This window comes from Argentina silus, assembly GCF_951799395.1.
Source record: "Argentina silus genome assembly, chromosome: 1".
NCBI classification, from domain to species: Eukaryota; Metazoa; Chordata; class Actinopteri; order Argentiniformes; family Argentinidae; genus Argentina; species Argentina silus.
Genome location: NC_139655.1, coordinates 1,786,155 through 1,804,887, shown reverse-complemented (window position 1 = coordinate 1,804,887; position 18,733 = coordinate 1,786,155). Strand labels below are relative to the sequence as shown.

Below are 18,733 nucleotides of genomic sequence, written 5' to 3'. Positions count from 1 at the left end.
AAATCACCTTTCTCACAAATATGGCAATATGTTTTTGATACATGAAGATAAATGAACAAGGTCAAAATCAAATTCATGATTCATTCAAAATCTCACTGTTTAATGTATTAATATTCTGTATATATACATATATATGCATTACATATCAAATCATTGTGTGTCAGGCACTGCAACAACTCAAATAAAGTAAACAAATACTAGAGATTCTTACCCAATTGCTAGCAATGCACGTCTGTAGAGGGGAGTTAAGATATGAAAGTCCTTTTCAGATAGGAAATTAGTTTCGTTTTCTCTCAAGCACAAGAGCATACCTCTGAATCTATTATTCATTAGCGCCCTCTAGAGGAGGTGCAGGAACAACAGTCATCATCAAAAGATGCTCAGAAAGCCTGACTGAAAAAGTGTTTGTCATTAGCCTAGAGCTGATCAAGGTTGATTCCTTCATTGATTGAGTGTTTTAGATTCTAAGCTCCTTTGAGGTGGGAATTGGCAACAAAGACCTTGGTTTGTGAACGAAGTTGCGTTGGGATTGAGAGCAGAATATAATGTGGATTTCCTGTACTGCATGCAACAAATGCAGTCAGAAGGTTGCAATGTTGTATTAATGATTAACCTGGCTGAGGCTGGCCTTATCTCCCAGAGGGACAGTAAAGCTGCATCTTGAGGTTTCGAATTACACTGGATATTTACTGCTTGCCTAAGATTAGAATAAACTTTTGTTCAGATGTTAATAATCAACTTGAGGTGAGTAGATTTCATTAATTGGATTGACAAAGAACAACACACTGCCATCAGAGCATTGAAGGCCTATCGCTCTTTTTTTTTTTAGTTAATTTGATAGTAATTAATCCAGGGCTTAACTCAAGTCAATCTGGCATTGTATTGGATCCTTTTAAAATTAAAACTACAGTGATTCTTACCTGAACGCTAACACCACACGTCTATAGCAGAGTCTGTCGGTTTAAGATCAAGTAAACACTTTCGTTTCCACTCACAAGTTTTTTCTTTTACAATCAGTAGTGTTTAACCACACTTTGATGTAGAAAAAAACATCCGAATAATACATTATGTTTGTCTAGTTACCGTTAAATGCTTTCAGTAGCGAAACAAATTCCAATATTTCTTCTAATTACATTGTTATATAGCAATGAAGTTTCTTATTTTCATCTGTTTTATCCTTTAGAGGCTCCATCTAGAGACCGCTTCAGTTCATGGTTTATAGAGCATTAAATGAAAAATATACAGCATTCTATATACCAGCCTGATTACAAATATGTCTGTATTATTTCTCTTTGTATCGGTTTACAACATTTAAATGCAACTGGAGTTGAAATGTTGTCCTTTTCTGTGTTAGTCAGGGAAAACATTAAAGACTGAACTTGACTTTAATTTTGCTAAACATAAAAATAATCTTCTGAAATCGGTAAGAAATAATTCATCAGATAATACTGTAACGACCCTGTGTAAGGCCCGTTAGCAGCTCCGCCAAGTGAGTTCGCTCTCTTGGTGTTGTGGCTAGCGCGGCCGGTTTGTAAGCGGAAGGTTGCGAGTTCGATACCCGCTTAAGGCAAGCTACTCTACCCCGCCGTTCGTTACAATACGTTCAGCCAAGTTCAGTTGAGTATGTGGGAGACTGTGGTTAAAATCCAGTGCAAGATCCATCAAAAATCATTGCATTTCCCAATTATTATTATTTGAGGTCATGTTACTAATCTCATACTCCCATACTCATCGGTTATGGTCTATATGTTATGACTATATACTATATATACAGTATACACTGTTTGAGTCACGGCACTAGCAGCAGTTTAACCATTTATTGGATGACAATGGTAATACATTTAAGCTTGACGTATATTGGATGGCTCTGTAGAACTCCCTGCCTGGAGTTAAACGACCACGACAAACAAGTACACAATATGGCAGAGCCCAAGAAACCCGCCATGGGCTTCTTACAGAGCGACCGTGTGGAGCGAGGCTGGGGGTGGTGGGTGGAGGCTGGGGGTGGCGGGGGGAGGCTGGGGGTGGCGGGGGGAGGCTGGGGGTGGTGGGTGGGACGACTGTTATATATGTGCATTTGATGTTATGCGCACTCAGTGCGCAGTACTGACGTTACTACGTCGTGCAGGGGACAGCGTAAGGACCGTTGGGGTTTTGGCGGGTTGAGAATGTGTTGTCAGTGTGATTGGCACAGTTAAGTAAAGAAGTTGACCGTTACTCTCGTCTCGAACTGCATTATTCCTGCCATCTATCTCAAACATAATATTGGCGACGAGGATGGCTGACTGTAGTTTACCCCCGCCCGCTCCTTTCCTTGCCGTGCCCGGAGACCCCCCAATTCCGTGGGCGAATTGGGTTGAAAATTTCACGGTGTACCTGGATGCTTTGGGCTATGATGATATACCCGACAAGAGGAAGATGGCGCTCCTTCGCCATTGTCTCGGCGTGGAGGGGCAAAGGATCTTTCGCACCCTGGGTCTGCCTGAAACTTATGAGGAGACAGTAGCTCTTTTAACGAATCACTTCACCGGTCAACAGAGGATTTTACTCCGACGCTACAAGCTCAGGAGGCGGCTACAAAGACCCGGTGAGTCCGTTCGTAACTATGTGGCTAACCTGAGAGACATGGCCCGCCTGTGTGACTATGGGGCACTGCAGGAACAGATAATTCGAGACCAGTTCATCGAGGGAATACTGTGTGAGAAAACGAGAGAGAGACTGTTGCTTGAATCAGACAATTTGACTTTGGGTAGAACTGTAGAGGTAGCGCTGCAAGTTGAGACAGCTGTTGAGTGTACCACTGTGTTCGCGGGCGCGCGACCCATCGCGGACGCGCCTACTCAGCAGCTCCAGCCCACCTATCACGCGCAATATGGCGCTCACTCCACAGACGACAGCCAGTGCTGCTCGGAGGCGAGTTTCCCAGTGCAGGTCGCACAGAGGCAGAGCAACAGGCGCACCTCCGAGGTCTGCGGGAACTGCGGTTCACAATCACATCATACTACAGCCCAACATTGCCCTGCCAGGGGACAAAAATGCAGAAATTGTTTGAGACAAAATCATTTTGCAATAATGTGCCGTTCTGCCCCGGCAGCTCTACCCCAGACCATGGGACGCCCACCTGCTCACAATAATCACACAGAGATCAGGAATGTGACTGCTGGGCAGGTGGCTTTCAAAACATGCACTGTGCAGCTAGCTGAGGTGACTCTTCCTCTATTGATGGATACAGGTGCGGCTGCATCTCTCCTCAACTCCAGCACTTACTACAGGTTCTTCTCCCACCTGCCATTGGAACAGCCTGCTACTCCCCTATGTGGCTATGACAGCTCCAGGATAGATATCCTGGGTGTGCTCCATGTCCCTGTCCACTATGGTTCCAAGCACCTGCTGTCATTCCCTTTTCACATTGCCAGGAAGGGGGCCAACCTTATGGGTCTGGACCTGTTTACGGGCCTGGGGTTCACGCTCAGGGACGGCGTCGGCTCTGCTATTCACCACGTCGACTCCACTTGGCAGCAAAAGTGGCCGACTCTGTTCGACGGCCTGGGCTGTCTCACGGCCTTTACACACAGACCTCTGGTGAATCCAGATGTGTCACCCGTCATCCAGCCCCTGCGCCGGATTCCCCTGGCCTTGAGGGATGATGTCACCCGTGAGCTTGGCTCTCTCCTGGAAATGGGGATTATCGAGCAGGTCAATGCCTCCCCCTGGATCTCGAACTTGGTCATCGCGAAGAAGAAATCAGGGGGGATACGGATCTGCGTTGACCTGCGCCTGGTGAATAAGGCGGTGATTCCGGACAGGTACCCGTTACCTACCTCCGAGGAGCTCACCGCGCTCTTCTATGGCTCGACAGTGTTCACCAAGCTAGACCTGCGCCAGGGCTATCTACAGGTGCCACTTCACCCAGCCAGCAGGGACCTCACAGCCTTTGTGACGCACGCCGGCGTGTTTCGATACACACGGATGCCGTTTGGCTTAAGCTCTGCCCCTAGCTGCTTTCAGAAGGTGATGAGCACCATCCTGGCAGGCATCCCTGGGGTGGCAGTGTACCTCGACGACATTGTTGTCCACGCTCCGGACCTCGAGACACACAACAAGCGCCTCCAGGCAGTGGCCCAGGCCCTCCTGGAGAACAACCTGACACTGAATGGGGAGAAATGCTGCTTCGCGGCGCCGGCCATCGACTTTGTGGGTTTTGGTCTCTCGGCCAGGGGTATTGCCCCTCTGCAGTCGAACGTTGATGCAATTCAAAAGATCCCAGAGCCGACCTCACCCTCCCAGGTGGCCTCGTTTTTAGGCATGACAGCCTACTACCTCCGGTTCTTGCCTCACTACTCACTGACCACCGCTCCACTTCGCCAGCTGCTCAAGAAGGAGGAGCCGTGGAACTGGACCGCGGCATGTTCAGAGGCGGTGCAAACACTGAAGGACCAGCTCACGACGCCCCCCATTTTGGCCCACTTCAGCCCTGACTGCCAGACCATCGTCACCTGTGACGCCTCGGCTCGTGCAATTGGAGCAGTCCTGTCACAGGTGCAGGACGGGGTAGAGAGGCCTGTAGCCTTTGCCTCCAGGGCCTTGACACCTACTGAACAGCGCTACTCCGTTGGTGAGCGCGAGGCACTCGCCTGTGTCTGGGCTTCCGAGCGGTGGCACCTCTACCTCTATGGACGTCCTCAGAACGGACCATCAGGCCCTGACCGCGTTGCTGACGGCTTCGGCTTCAGGCCACAAACCCCTGCGCCTGCATAGGTGGGGTGAACGCCTGAGGCAGTATGACTACGAGCCGAAGTTTACTCCCGGCAGGGACAACATGGTCGCCGACCTACTCTCACGGTCTATCGACGGCCCCACACCAATCGCCTCTCCGGGTGTTGACACAGAACCCGAACTCATCCAGATGCTATACACGCCTCTTCAGCCAGCCGTGTCTTTGGAGGAGTTACAGCAAGAATCGGAGTGCGACCCCATGCTGACTGCTCTACGAACATACATACGCTCAGGATGGCCAGCGAAGGTTTCCGATGAGCTCACCCCATTTTCTAGGGTGTGGGATGAACTCTCATGCTGGGGTAATGTCTGCGTCTCCAGGGGCCTTTGCACAGTGGTGCCCATGGGCCTGCGTGGGCGTGTGCTATCGATGGCACATGAGGGGCACCTTGGCATCGTCAAGCTCAAGCAGAGGTGCAGAGACCTTGTCTGGTGGCCGGGCATTGACCGCGACATAGAAGCACTCGTCAGGGACTGTGCACCATGCCTTCTCAGCGGGAAAACTGCACCTCCAGTGCCAACCCCTCTGCAACCAGTGCCATGGCCATCCCGCCCATGGGAACATCTTCAGCTCGACATCTGTGGGGAGATCCACGGCCGTGGAATCCCCCACCATCAGCGCTTCCTGGTAGTGCTGTATGACCTCCACTCAAAATGGCCCGAAGTGGTTCCGGCTGGGACCGTCACAACGCAGGTGATCGCAGACATCTTGGAGGGCGTCTTTGCACGCTGGGGCATGCCTCGCGCCATCACTACTGATAATGGGCCCCAGTTTGTCTCCGCAGACTTCTCCAGGTTTCTCGGGGAGAGGGGGATAAAGCACATTCACACAGCATATTACAACCCCCAGGCTAACGGAGGCGTGGAGAGGCTCAACCAGAGCCTTAAGAACGGCATCCGAGCACACATGGCTCAGGGGTGTGCGTTCCAGACAGCACTCAACCAAACCCTGATGCACTACAGGGCCAGCCAGCACAGCACAACCGGGGCCTCTCCAGCGCTCCTGATGCTGGGTCGAGAAATGCAACTGCCGCTGGACAGACTCAGGGCACAAAGCACAACAACACCTGCCAAGGGCAGCCCCCAAGCACAGGTCAAAGCTTCCGTAACCAGACACCAGCATCAAATGCAGCAGTATTACAACCAGAAACACAGAGTCAAGGGTGCTGCTCTCCGGGTGGGTGACTGGGTCCGGGCCCGTAGGCCTCATCGTGGCAATAAGATGGCATCATACTGGTCTCAGCCCCTCCAGGTTGGACGCCAGCTGGGTCCAGCCACGTTCATGCTGAGTGACGGATCTCGCTGGCATGCAAAGCGACTGAGGAGAGTGCCTAATCCGGGTGAAGGAGTGGGGACCCCTCCACTGGTGGCCCCACTGCCACCAATCCCTCCCCCACAGGGAGGGCCACTATGGCCACAGGCGCCTCAGCTGCACCCTCAACCAGCTCCTGATCTGGTGCCTCCTGGCCTCCAGCCAGATACAGTACTCGACCATGCTCTGGGCCCACCTCAGGGTGACCCCCCAGCTGTTCTGGAAAGGCCACCGCCAGTGGTTAGGGAGGGCCGGCCAGTACGGGACAGGGGCTGCCCCACTTATTTGAAAGACTATGTCACTGAGTTTCATGCCTAGGCTTTGAGGGCGTTCTACTACTGATTTTAGTAGTTTAGTTTTGTTACTTGTTTTAATTGGGTTCTGTGCTTTTGAGGGGAGGGGGAATTGTTATATATGTGCATTTGATGTTATGCGCACTCAGTGCGCAGTACTGACGTTACTACGTAGTGCAGGGGACAGCGTAAGGACCGTTGGGGTTTTGGCGGGTTGAGAATGTGTTGTCAGTGTGAGTGGCACAGTTAAGTAAAGAAGTTGAACGTTACTCTCGTCTCGAACTGCATTATTCCTGCCATCTATCTCAAACATAATAACGACCACACAAAACGTACTCTCATAGCCAGTGCAACAATGTCACAACTGATGAATGCTATGGAGGAGCGTCAACTTAGCTGCTTTTAACTCTAGTCATCCTAAACGAAGGTCCACGGGTGGGACAACTTGCTAGCGGTAGTTCGGTAGTTCGGCTGTCCAAGTCAAACACCTTAGCTGTCCGTCAGGTGACAGCTGGTTCACACGCATGCACATATTAGTTCTGGGCGTCTTAACAATCTTGGTTCAGAGCTTGGTGCGCCTTCCTTTCAGCTCATGGCTCTAGACATGTGGCAAAGTCAACAGTAAAAGCATTGATTCTAATTCTCGGCTGCGTTTTCAGCTGGTGTCATGTCTGTTAACACTAGTCATACCAAATGGACAGCCACAGAAGCGATGTTGCACTATAATAAACATAACTCTGCTGTCCTTCCCTGACTTTAACTAAAACAAATATATATGTTTGTTTGTTTTTTTACAAAAAAACATTGCTACAATTTCAAAATCATACGTAGAAATATATCTGGAAGCATTTTCATGGTCTCCAAGTCACTTCCTGAAGTGTGTGCATCTCAATATAAGAATAGCATGATTTATTTGTGTTTTTACCATTTCTGATTTCTCTAGCTTCATTGGAGTAAAAGTAAATATACTTGAACATTTATGTTCTGTAATTGAGTCAATGTACTGTGTAATTAAATTTAAGAAAGAGTTTAGAAACAGTTACAAAATGTAATATGTTACATCCAGTATGACCAATCACATTTATTACATACAATTATCACGTAAAGGAGGGAGCCGGATGTGAGCTGGTGACTGGAGGGTTGCTGGCATCATATCCATCATATCGTTATACCACTGCTGTTGTGACCTTGAGCAACCCCTAACTGCTCCTTCACAAGATGAATCATTCCAAAAACACAACAAATCAGAGAAATACAAAGTTGATTTTTCCTCCTACCCTTGAATGATCTTCGTCCTAACAATCAGAAATATGTTTTAGATAGATGAACATACACATTGAATAACCTAGTCATACACTTGTTGTTATACATGCAACACTACTGCATAATCTGACATGAGGAACTAGCAGGTGAGCAGCTTCATCTATTACATTTTAATGTATTTTAATATTTTTAATATTTATATTTTACATATTTAATATTTGCTGAGGTGACAAAGAACCCATATTACATCTCACCACAGCCACTGTGGCTTTCTGATTACTTTGAGCCTCTGGATTGCTAATCTCACGGTGCCAGACTAGTGTGTCTAAATATATTGGCACCTGAGTGGACTGTATGACAATTCATTTAGGACAAAGTAAAGGTGATTATGTATTATCTTGGCTCTGATTCAGAATACACAATTTGAAAATAAGAATTTGCAAGCCCACAAAGTTTCTTTTGGAATTGATTTGTTCTAGTTCATAATATGACTTTTCTAATTATCATAATTATTTCAATATTAAAAATTAGTATTATTGTAGTTGTATTTATAGTAATGGCTGAATCCTGATAGGATCATCATCATTGTTCCAGGTTGAGAAAAGTGGACGGACATCATCCTCATAACTTGGTCCATCATCAAATGAGTGAATGAGTGAGCCGTCCTCTGCATTATAGAAAGTCACCTTCTTCTCCTTACAATCCAGATAGACACTGACTGTTTTTGGAAGTGTCTTTTTAAGGACAACATCCATGGCTTTAAGTGTTTGCCCATTGGACAGCCTGATTGCCCAGAAGCCATTGGCAGGGCTCAAAACTAACTGGCCCTTCCTGTTAGCTGTTGCCATGGCAACACCAAGCACCCAGTCATCCTTTCCCTCCACACACACCTCCCAGTAGGCCCTCGTATGACGGCCCAAAGTGCCCAACACATAAGGATCTTTGTTAAAATGCTGCTCATTGTTCAACTGTCTCGGTGCCTCATCTCTCCACTGGACTGTTTTCTTATCCTCTGATATGTGCAGGTTAGGGTGAGCTGTGTCCACATCCAGAGTGACATCCACTGAAGAGAACATAAAAATCAGACATAGTAAAACATATTTAAAGTTTTTCATCAGTGACATTCATTTTATATACGTATATTTATTCAGTGATTAATCATCATAGTTTTGAATATTATATATACTGTATGTAGGGATGTTACACTATAAAGACAGCTGTAATTAGTGGGAGCTTATTACCTTTATAGGAGGAAGCCAGTTCTTTTAGTTTTTCTGAAACAAAACAGGAAATCAAAGAATATTTTGATCACCCTCAACTATGGCTTTTTTCAAACCTAATGCACTAAACATAATAGATTACTTATTTTTAATTGTTTTGAAAATATGACAACATTTTGCTGAAGACAGTAATTGAATTGAATTCTCAAATTGTATATAATCAGACCGTGTGTGTGTGTGTGTGTGTGTGTGTGTGTGCGTGCGCGTGTGTGTGTGTGCGCGTGTGTGTGTGCACGTGTGTGTGTGTGTGTGTGCACGTGTGTGTGTGTGTGTGTATGTGTGTGTGTGTGTGTGTGTGTGTGTGTGTGTGTGTGTGTGTGTGTGTGTGTGTGTGTGTGTGTGTGTGTGTTGAGAGAGAGTGAGTGGTGCAGAATTACCTTTATCTGTCTGAGGAGTAGATATGAGAGGCGCCTCTGGATCAAGAACTGTAGAATAGAATACAGTAGATGCAATTAATGACACGACCATCACTACCAGAAGTATTTAAAATGCACAGATTACAGATTGTTATTGTTTTGCAAATATGACAACATGTTGCTGCAGACAGCAATTGAATTGAATATCCTAGTACCTTCATGTAAGTGTTCCATTTGTATACCAGAAAAACAGAATAAAATAAAGTAATCAAAATTCTCAAATGGTATATAATATTTCAGCGTACACAACCTTTTTTGAAGTAGTAGTACTGTATTACCAGGTTTGTGTTCATTGAAAAGCAAATGTGTACAGTTTGATAGTTTGCTTGCTACGTGCATGTGTGTACAGTGTACTGTATGTGTGCATGTGTGTGTGTGTGTGTGTGTGTGTGTGTGTGTGTCTGTATGTGTGTGTGTGTGTGTGTGCACGTGTGTGTGTGTGTGTGTGTGTATGTGTGTGCGTGTGCGTGTGTGTATGTGCGTGTGTGTGTGCACGTGTGTGTGTGTGTGTGTGCGTGTGTGTGTGCACGTGTGTGTGTGTGTGTGTGTGCACGTGTGTGTGTGTGTGTGTGTGTGCACGTGTGTGTGTGTGTGTATGTGTGTGTGTGTGTGTGTGTGTGTGTGTGTGTGTGTGTGTGTGTGTGTGTGTTGAAAGAGAGTGAGTGGTGCAGAATTACCTTTATCTGTCTGAGGAGTAGATGTGTGAGGCGCCTCTGGACCAAGAACGGTAGAATAGAATACAGTAGATGCAATTAATGACACGACCATCACTACCAGAAGTATTTAAAATGCACAGATTACAGATTGTTATTGCTTTGCAAATATGACAACATGTTGCTGCAGACAGAAATTGAATTGAATATCCTAGTACCTTCATGTAAGTGTTCCATTTGTATACCAGAAAAACAGAATAAAATAAAGTAATCAAAATTCTCAAATGGTATTGTGGGGTGACATACAACGTTCGGCCTGTAGAGGGTGCTACAGGACCGTGGCCAGGGTTACGGAGGCGAGGTTTTGTTGCGCACCTGTTGCGAATGAAGCCTCGCTAACGAAAGGGTTTAAGATGTGTGTGCCTCTGGTTTCAGGAGGAAGACGGCAACTGAAAAGTTGCCGAGTGTTTGGAAAGCCAGATACGAACAGCCACTAAAAACTTTATGAATAAACGGGACCATTCCCTCATCACACCACTGCGTCCGCCTCTGTGTACAACGGAACTTGTTACAGTCCCAACGAGGGACACAGAGAGACGGAGGGGAAATGGAGGCGTTATGCGCGGCCATCGGAGGGATGGCCCTCATACTGGAGTGGCAGGCCCAACTCCAGCAGGAGCAGCAGTTCGCGATGGGAGAGATGGCGACGGCGAGGGCTGAGGTCCGTGCCCTCCTCTGGGAGCTCGTCGGGGCCATCAAAGCGGGACCAGCGCCCGGGTCGCCACAAGCTCCCCCCAAGGTACACCTCCAGAAGATGGGGGACCTGGACGACCCGGAGGCATTCCTGGCGGTGTTCGAGGGTGGCCGAACGGCAAGTGGGCGTACCATCTGCTGCCCCTCCTGTCGGGCGAGGCGCAGCTCGCTGCCCACAGCCTGCCAACGGCCGCCCAGCGGGACTATCCCTCCCTCGCCCGGGCGATTCGAGACCGCCTGGGCCTCACCCCGGAGGAACACTGTCGCCGGTTCCGGGTCCTGACGATGGAGGAGGGCAGCCGGCCCTTTGCCTACGCCCAGCGGCTGCGGGACAGCGCGCGGCGGTGGCTGGACCCAGGGAACAGCTCGGTGGAGGAGGTTGGGGACCGGGTGGTGTTGGAACACTTCCTCACGGGGCTCCCGGCCCGGACCGCCGCCTGGGTCCAGTACCACCGGCCCCAGGATCTCGCGGCAGGCGTTACCTTGGCGGAGGACCATCTCTCCCTCCCGCCGCAGGAACCCCGGCGACCAACCCCGGCTCCGCGCCAGGGGGTGGGGGACCGGCGCCCGGATAGAGCCGTGCTGCCGGAGGAGGAGAGGCCGGCGCCCACCCCGAGGATGAGATGGCAGGGGCAGGCATGTCGAGAACCAGCCCTGGCCCCACGGGAAGCACCCCGAGCGGCAGGGGGGGTGCGTTGGCAGTGCGGACGGCCGGGCCATGTGCAGGCGAATTGCCCAGTGATGGAGGTGGGGCAGGTCGTCCACATCGGCAACATACCGGGCCCTCCCCCCGGACCAGGACAGGCGTATTGTGTTCCGGTAAGGATACAACACGATACGCACCAGGCGTTCTTGGATTCGGGCTGCATGCAGTCCATGATCCAGGAGCGCCTGGTTCGACCGGGGGCATTGTCAAAGGCATCGAGGGTGTTGGTGAAGTGTGTGCATGGGGACATTCACGAATATCCTGTGGTCGCGATCGAGATTCATTTTGAGGGGAAAAAGCATAGTGTACAGGCGGCGGTTAGCCCGCACCTCACACATCCCCTTATTCTGGGTGTAGATTGGGAGGGGTTTCCTCAAGCGGTAAAGCGGGCTACCGGGGTGCGTGCACGACAGAGAGGGAGGTGTGAGGCGTGTAATGTGCTCTGAGCTGAGGCGGCGCCTCGCGACACTGCCGAGGAGCCGGAGCCGACGGGGGGGTCTCAACCCGAGATTTCCCCGCCGAACTATCCGCTGCTAGGGGACTTCCCCCTCGAGCAGTCTCGTGACGAGACCCTACGATCGGCCTATGACCAAGTAATAGCGATTGATGGTACTTTGGTACGGCCAGACACAGTACGCGCCCACCCCTATTTCGCGATTATCAGCGACAGGTTGTACCGAGTAAGTCGTGACTCACATAGCCAGGAGGAAGTAACCCAGTTGTTGGTTCCCCGTAGCTGCTGGGAAATGGTCTTCCAGGCGGCTCATTTCAACCCCATGGCGGGCCATTTAGGGTATGATAAGACACTAAACCGTATAATGGCTCGATTTTATTGGCCGGGAATTCGGGCAGAGGTGCGTAGGTGGTGCGCTTCTTGTCGCGAATGTCAGTTGGTAAATCCCCCAGCCATTCCACGGGCCCCCTTGCGGCCCTTACCATTGGTCGAGAACCCATTCGACCGCATTGCCATGGATATTATCGGGCCATTTGATCGGTGTACACAGGGATATCGATTTGTGTTGGTCTTGATAGATTACGCAACCCGATACCACGAGGCAATACCGCTGCGCAATATTTCTGCCAGGAGTGTAGCGCAAGCATTGTTTCAAGTCATCTCCCGCGTGGGAATCCCGAAAGAGATTCTCACCGACCAGGGCACAAATTTTATGTCACGCACCCTCAAAGAACTGTACGGGTTGTTGAACATCAAGGCGGTTCGAACCAGTGTTTACCACCCGGCCACTGATGGCCTTTGTGAGAGGGTCAATCGGACCTTGAAATCAATGATCCGGAAGTTTGTACACGAGGATAGTCGGAAATGGCATAAATGGCTAGATCCCCTGCTGTTTGCGGTACGGGAAGTCCCCCAAGCTTCCACCAGGTTTTCCCCGTTTGAATTACTCTACGGGCGTAAGACCCGGGGTGTCCTAGACCTTCTTAAAAAAATTGGGAGGAAGGGTCTAGCGACAGTAAAAGTGAGATTCAATACGTCCTGGACTTGCGCACAAAGCTCCACGCCCTAGGGGTTATTTCACACGAGCATTTGCAGCAAGCCCAGGAGCGTCAAAAGTGCCTATACGACAGGGGAACTAACCTGCGAGAATTTACACCGGGAGACAAGGTGCTCGTATTGTTACCCACCTCCAGCACAAAATTACTCATGAAGTGGCAAGGGCCGTTTGTGGTCACACGTCGCATGGGGGACGTGGATTATGAGGTAGTACACTCGGACCGGGGGGATAGCTTGCAGGTGTATCCCGTAAATCTCCTAAAAAAATGGAACGACGTGGTCACTGTTGCTCTGGCTACAATAATTCCAGAGAGATGAGTTCGGACCGGAAGTCCCAAAATCAAAAGTTAGCACTCCGGTCGGTATTGATAACCATCTCTCTGCTAGCCAGGCCACGGACGTTGCAGATTTGCAAGCTAAGTTCGCTGACGTGTTCTCTCCCCTGCCCGGTCGGACTACGGTTATCGACCATCATATAGAAACGCAGCCGGGGTTAACGGTGCGCACGTGTCCCTATAGGTTACCGGTACACAAACGAGACATTGTGTGCAGGGAATTGAAAGCCATGCTGGAGCTGGGTGTGGTCGAGGAGTCCCGCAGTGACTGGTGTAGCCCCATCGTGCTTGTCAACAAGCCGGATGGGGCTATACGGTTCTGTGTGGATTATAGACGGGTTAATGCGGTCTCCAAATTCGATGCCTACCCGATGCCCCGGGTTGACGAGCTCTTGGACCGGCTTGGCACGGGCAAATATTTCACAACATTGGATTGCACGAAGGGATACTGGCAGATTCCACTCTCGCCGGTATCCGGGGAGAAGACTGCATTCTCCAGTCCGCTCGGGCTATACCAGTTCACGGTGCTCCCTTTCGGGTTGTTCGGAGCCCCAGCCACTTTTCAGCGCCTTATGGACCGCATTCTGCGGCCGCACTCTGCCTATGCTGCGGCCTATCTGGATGACATTGTCATTCACAGTGACACCTGGGCGCAGCATGTGCAGTGTGGCGGCTGTTCTGCGGTCCCTGAGGCAGGCGGGGCTGACGGCCAACCTGAAGAAGTGCGTGATCGGGTGGAGGGAGATCCGGTATCTGGGGTACCACTTGGGTCGAGGGGAGGTGCGGCCGCAGATTGAAAAGACTGCGGCCATCGCCGCCTCTCTGCGGCCCAAGACGAAGAAGGAGATGAGGGCCTTCCTGGGGCTGACTGGCTATTACCGGCAGTTCGTGCCGGGATTTTCAGAGCTGGCCAGTCCCTTGATGGACCTCACACAGAAGGGTGCCCCGGATCCGGTCCAATGGTCGGGCCAGTGCCAGGGGTCGTTCGAGGCCCTTAAGGGTACTCTTTGTGGAGAAACGGTCCTGTATGCGCCTGATTTTAACCTCCCTTTCTCCCTACTGACGGACGCGTCGGATAGAGGCCTGGGAGCAGTGCTGACCCAGCAGGTGGAGGGGGCTGACTGGCCGGTGCTGTACCTGAGCCGCAAACTGTCGGAGAGGGAGGGCCGGTACAGCACGGTGAAGAAGGAGTGCCTGGCCATCAAGTGGGATGCCTGGCCATCAAGTCGGCACCCTCCGCTACTACCGCCGCTACTACCGCATGAAGGATGTGAACGCGAGGATCACCCGGTGGTATCTCGGGTTGCAGCCCTTCAACTTTTCGGTTGTGCACAGACCGGGGGCGCAGATGGTCGTGGCAGACTTCCTCTCCCGTGCAGGGGGGGGGGGAGTAGGTTGTCGGCTGTCGTGTCCCCAGTCTGTGGAGAGACGTGCAGCGTTCGGCCTGTAGAGGGTGCTACAGGACCGTGGCCAGGGTTACGGAGGCAAGGTTTTGTTGCGCACCTGTTGCGAATGAAGGCTCGCTAACGAAAGGGTTTAAGATGTGTGTGCCTCTGCTTTCAGGAGGAAGACAGATACGAACAGCCACTAAAAACTTTATGAATAAACGGGACCATTCCCTCATCACACAACTGCGTCCGCCTCTGTGTACAACGGAACTTGTTACAGGTATATAATATTTTAGCCTTACACAACTCTTTTTGAAATAGTTTGATAGTTTGCTTGCTACGTGCATGTGTGTACAGTGTACTGTATGTGTGCACGTGTGTGTGTGCACGTGTGTGTGTGTGTGTGTGTGTGTGTGTGCATGTATGTGTGTGCAGTGTACTGTATGTGTGCATGTGTGTGTGTGTGTGTGTGTGTGTGCACGTGTGTGTGTGTGTGTGTGTGTGTGTGTGTGTGCACGTATGTGTGTACAGTGTACTGTATGTGTGCATGTGTGTGTGTGTGTGTGTGTGTGTGCACGTGTGTGTGTGTGTGTGTGTGTGCACGTGTGTGTGTGTGTGTGTGTGTGTGCATGTATGTGTGTGTATGTGTGTGTGTGCAGTGTACTGTATGTGTGCACGTGTGTGTGTGTGTGTGTGTGTGTGTGTGTGTGCACGTGTGTGCATGTGTGTGTGTGTGTCTGTGCACGTATGTGTGTGTGTGTGTGTGTGTGCACGTGTGTGTGTGTGTGTGTGTGCGTGCGTGTGTGTGTGTGTGTGTGTGCACGTGTGTGTGTGTGTGTGTGTGAGTGTGTGCACGTGTGTGTGTGTGTATGTGTGTGTGTGTGTGTGCACATGTGTGTGTGTGTGTGTGTGTGTGTGTGTGTGTGTGTGTGTTGAGAGAGAGTGAGTGGTGCAGAATTACCTTTATCTGTCTGAGGAGTAGATATGAGAGACGCCTCTGGATCAAGAACGGTAGAATAGAATACAGTAGATGCAATTAATGACACGACCATCACTAAGAGAAGTATTTAAAATGCACAGATTACAGATTGTTATTGTTTTGCAAATATGACAACATGTTGCTGCAGACAGAAATTGAATTGAATATCCTAGTACCTTCATGTAAGTGTTCCATTTGTATACCAGAAAAACTGAATAAAATAAAGTAATCAAAATTCTCAAATGGTATATAATATTTCAGCGTACACAACTATTTTTGAAGTAGTAGTACTGTATTACCAGGTTTGTGTTCATTGATAAGTAAATGTGTACAGTTTGATAGTTTGCTTGCTATGTGCATGTGTGTGTACAGTGCACTGTATGTGTGCACGTGTGTGTGTGTGTGTGAGCGTGTGTGTGTGTTGAGAGAGACACAAAGAGAGAGAGAGAGAGAGAGAGAGAGAGAGAGAGAGAGAGAGAGAGAGAGAGAGAGAGAAAGAAAAAAAGCAGTGAACAATTGCCTTCATCTGACTGAGCAAGAGGTGAGTGAGAAGTTTTATGTTACCTGTTTTCTTTTTCCAACATCCTGTAAAGAAAAAAGAAAGAAGAACAAAAATAAATCATTGTTACTATATAATCTATTATTTGTCATGCTTTATAAAGTCATACAGTACAATGCAAGAGACTTGAACGGTACAGACAGAATAGAATACAGTAGATGCAATTAATGACAGTACCATTGCTACCATACTACTAGTAGTATATAAAATGCACAGATTACACATCTTTTATTGTTTTGAAAATATGACAACATATTGCTGCAGACAGAAATTGAAATACATTTCCTAGTACCTTCATGTAAGTGTTACATTTCTTTACCAGAAAAACAGAATAATAGAAGAAACACAATGAGAAAAGTAATCAAAATTGAATATAATATTTCAGCTTATACGACTGTTTTTGATGTAGAAGTACTGTATTACCAGGTTTGTGTTTATTGATGTTTTTTCTTTTCTTGCTATTTGCTTGCTATTATTAATTATTACTATACACAGTAATCTATTAAGTTTGTTTCTCATGCTTTATAAAATCATACAGGACAATGAAAGAGACTTTACCTGAACGTCGACAGCAGTAATAAATAAAAAAAATAAGAAGTCCCACGAGTCCCACGAGTCCCACGAGTCCCAGTATATCAAATGCCAATTGCCATTTAGTAAATGTGCACTGCCTTGCGCTCTCAGTTGAATCAGCACCTGCAATGTTTAATAGTATGTATAGATATTATTATGTGGTTAAACTAATAGCAATTAAATTGATAGTTCACCCTTTTAGAGGTTTTAGCATATTTTGGACTTATTTTTAACAAAGGGTGTAAGGTGAAAGGTCAAAAGGAAATTAACCATCTCCTTACGTGTGTAAAACAAAATGTTATCTATCTTAAGAGTAAAAAACAAACGGCTACAGAGAGAATTTATTAAACGAATCATTCATAGTTTTAAGTTGTACAACCTGCAGTGGGTGCACAGTCCACAAAACTGATGAGGAATTTCAGCAAACAGGCTTTCTGGATCCACAGTCCCATGATGCATCTGACATGGAATATAAAACTTGGGCCTTATGTAGTAATAAAGTTGTAGTAGTAGTAATAGTAGTACTAGTACTTGTAGGAGTAGTACAAGACATTAGAAAACCATTACATTCATTAAAAATACATCTGCAGAGCTGTTATTCAATGGTTAAACGTCCTCAGCATTGCAGATAGAAATGTAATTCATAGAGCAGCTAACAAGACTCCCTAAACATCACAGATATTCACACTTGTTCTACACAATGTATTTCTATCTGAACCCTTCCAATGTTGCACCCTCCTGAAAAGATCCCAGCTCCTGTAAAGATCAGCATTGCATTTAATAAGATATTTTGTGGCACAGTACTGTAGGTAGACATTACCGCTAACCACTGATACAAGGTCAGATATTTCTCATCCCCCTTATGGGTACAGTTAGGATTCAGGGGAGGGATCTCTGATTCCAGACCTGTGGTCGAAGCCAACAGTAGCACTAATAATCTAGTCACATGATACACAGAAAAAGTTATGAAGCTACCTGCATATTGGTGTTGAGGAACAGAAAATCATCTTTCTCACAAATATGGCAATATGTTTTTGATCCATGAAGATAAATGAACAAGGTCAAAATGACATTCATGATTCATTCAAAAGCTCACGGTTTAATGTATTAATATTCTGTATATATACATATATATGCATTACATATCAAATCATTATGTGTCAGGTACTGTAACAACTCAAATCAAGTAAACGAATACGAGAGATTCTTACCCAATTGCTAGAAATGCACGTCTGTAGAGGGGGGTTAAGATATGAAAGTCCTTTTCAGATAGGAAATTAGTTTCGTTTTCTCTCAAACACAAGAGCATATATATACCTCTGAATCTATGATTCATTAGCGCCCTCTAGAGGAGGTGCAGGAACAACAGTCATCATCAAAAAATGCTCAGAAAGCCTGACTGAAAAAGTGTTTGGCATTAGTCTAGAGATGATCAAGGTTGATTCCTTCATTGATTGAGTGTTTTAGATTCTAAGCTTCTTTGAGGTGGGAATTGGCAACAAAGACCTTGGTTTGTGAACAAAGTTGCGTTGGGATTGAGAACAGAATATAATGTGGATTTCCTGTACTGCATGTAACAAATGCAGTCAGAAAGTTGCAATGTTGTATTAATGATTAACCTGGCTGAGGCTGGCGTTATCTCCCAGAGGGACAGTAAAGCTGCATCTTGAGGTTTCGAATTACACTGGATATTTACTGCTTGCCTAAGATTAGAATAAACCTTTGTTCAGGTGTCAATAATCAACTCGAGGTGAGTAGATTTCATTAATTGGATTGACAAAGAACAACACACTGCCATCAGAGCATTGAAGGCCTAACGCTCTTTTCAGAGTTAATTTGATAGTAATTAATCCAGGGCTTAACTCAAGTCAACCTACTGTATATTGAATGATGACCCATTATTAATATTTGAGTTCAGTGATTTGTGTGGGAGTGTT

The 18,733-nt window shown here is 47.8% G+C and overlaps 1 protein-coding gene across 1 annotated transcript; it reads right to left on the bottom strand.

The window, feature by feature from the left end:
• Window positions 1–8,192: 8,192 nt before the first annotated feature.
• LOC310813128 (butyrophilin subfamily 1 member A1-like) lies at window positions 8,193–17,248 on the bottom strand (the record flags this gene model as incomplete). Its single annotated transcript, XM_083681985.1, has 8 exons — window positions 8,193–8,707; window positions 8,886–8,918; window positions 9,302–9,349; window positions 10,018–10,053; window positions 15,647–15,682; window positions 16,229–16,249; window positions 16,782–16,919; window positions 17,176–17,248. 8 exons carry the CDS (start codon window positions 17,246–17,248, stop codon window positions 8,193–8,195), a joined length of 900 nt encoding a protein of 299 aa, XP_083538111.1.
• Window positions 17,249–18,733: the final 1,485 nt, after the last annotated feature.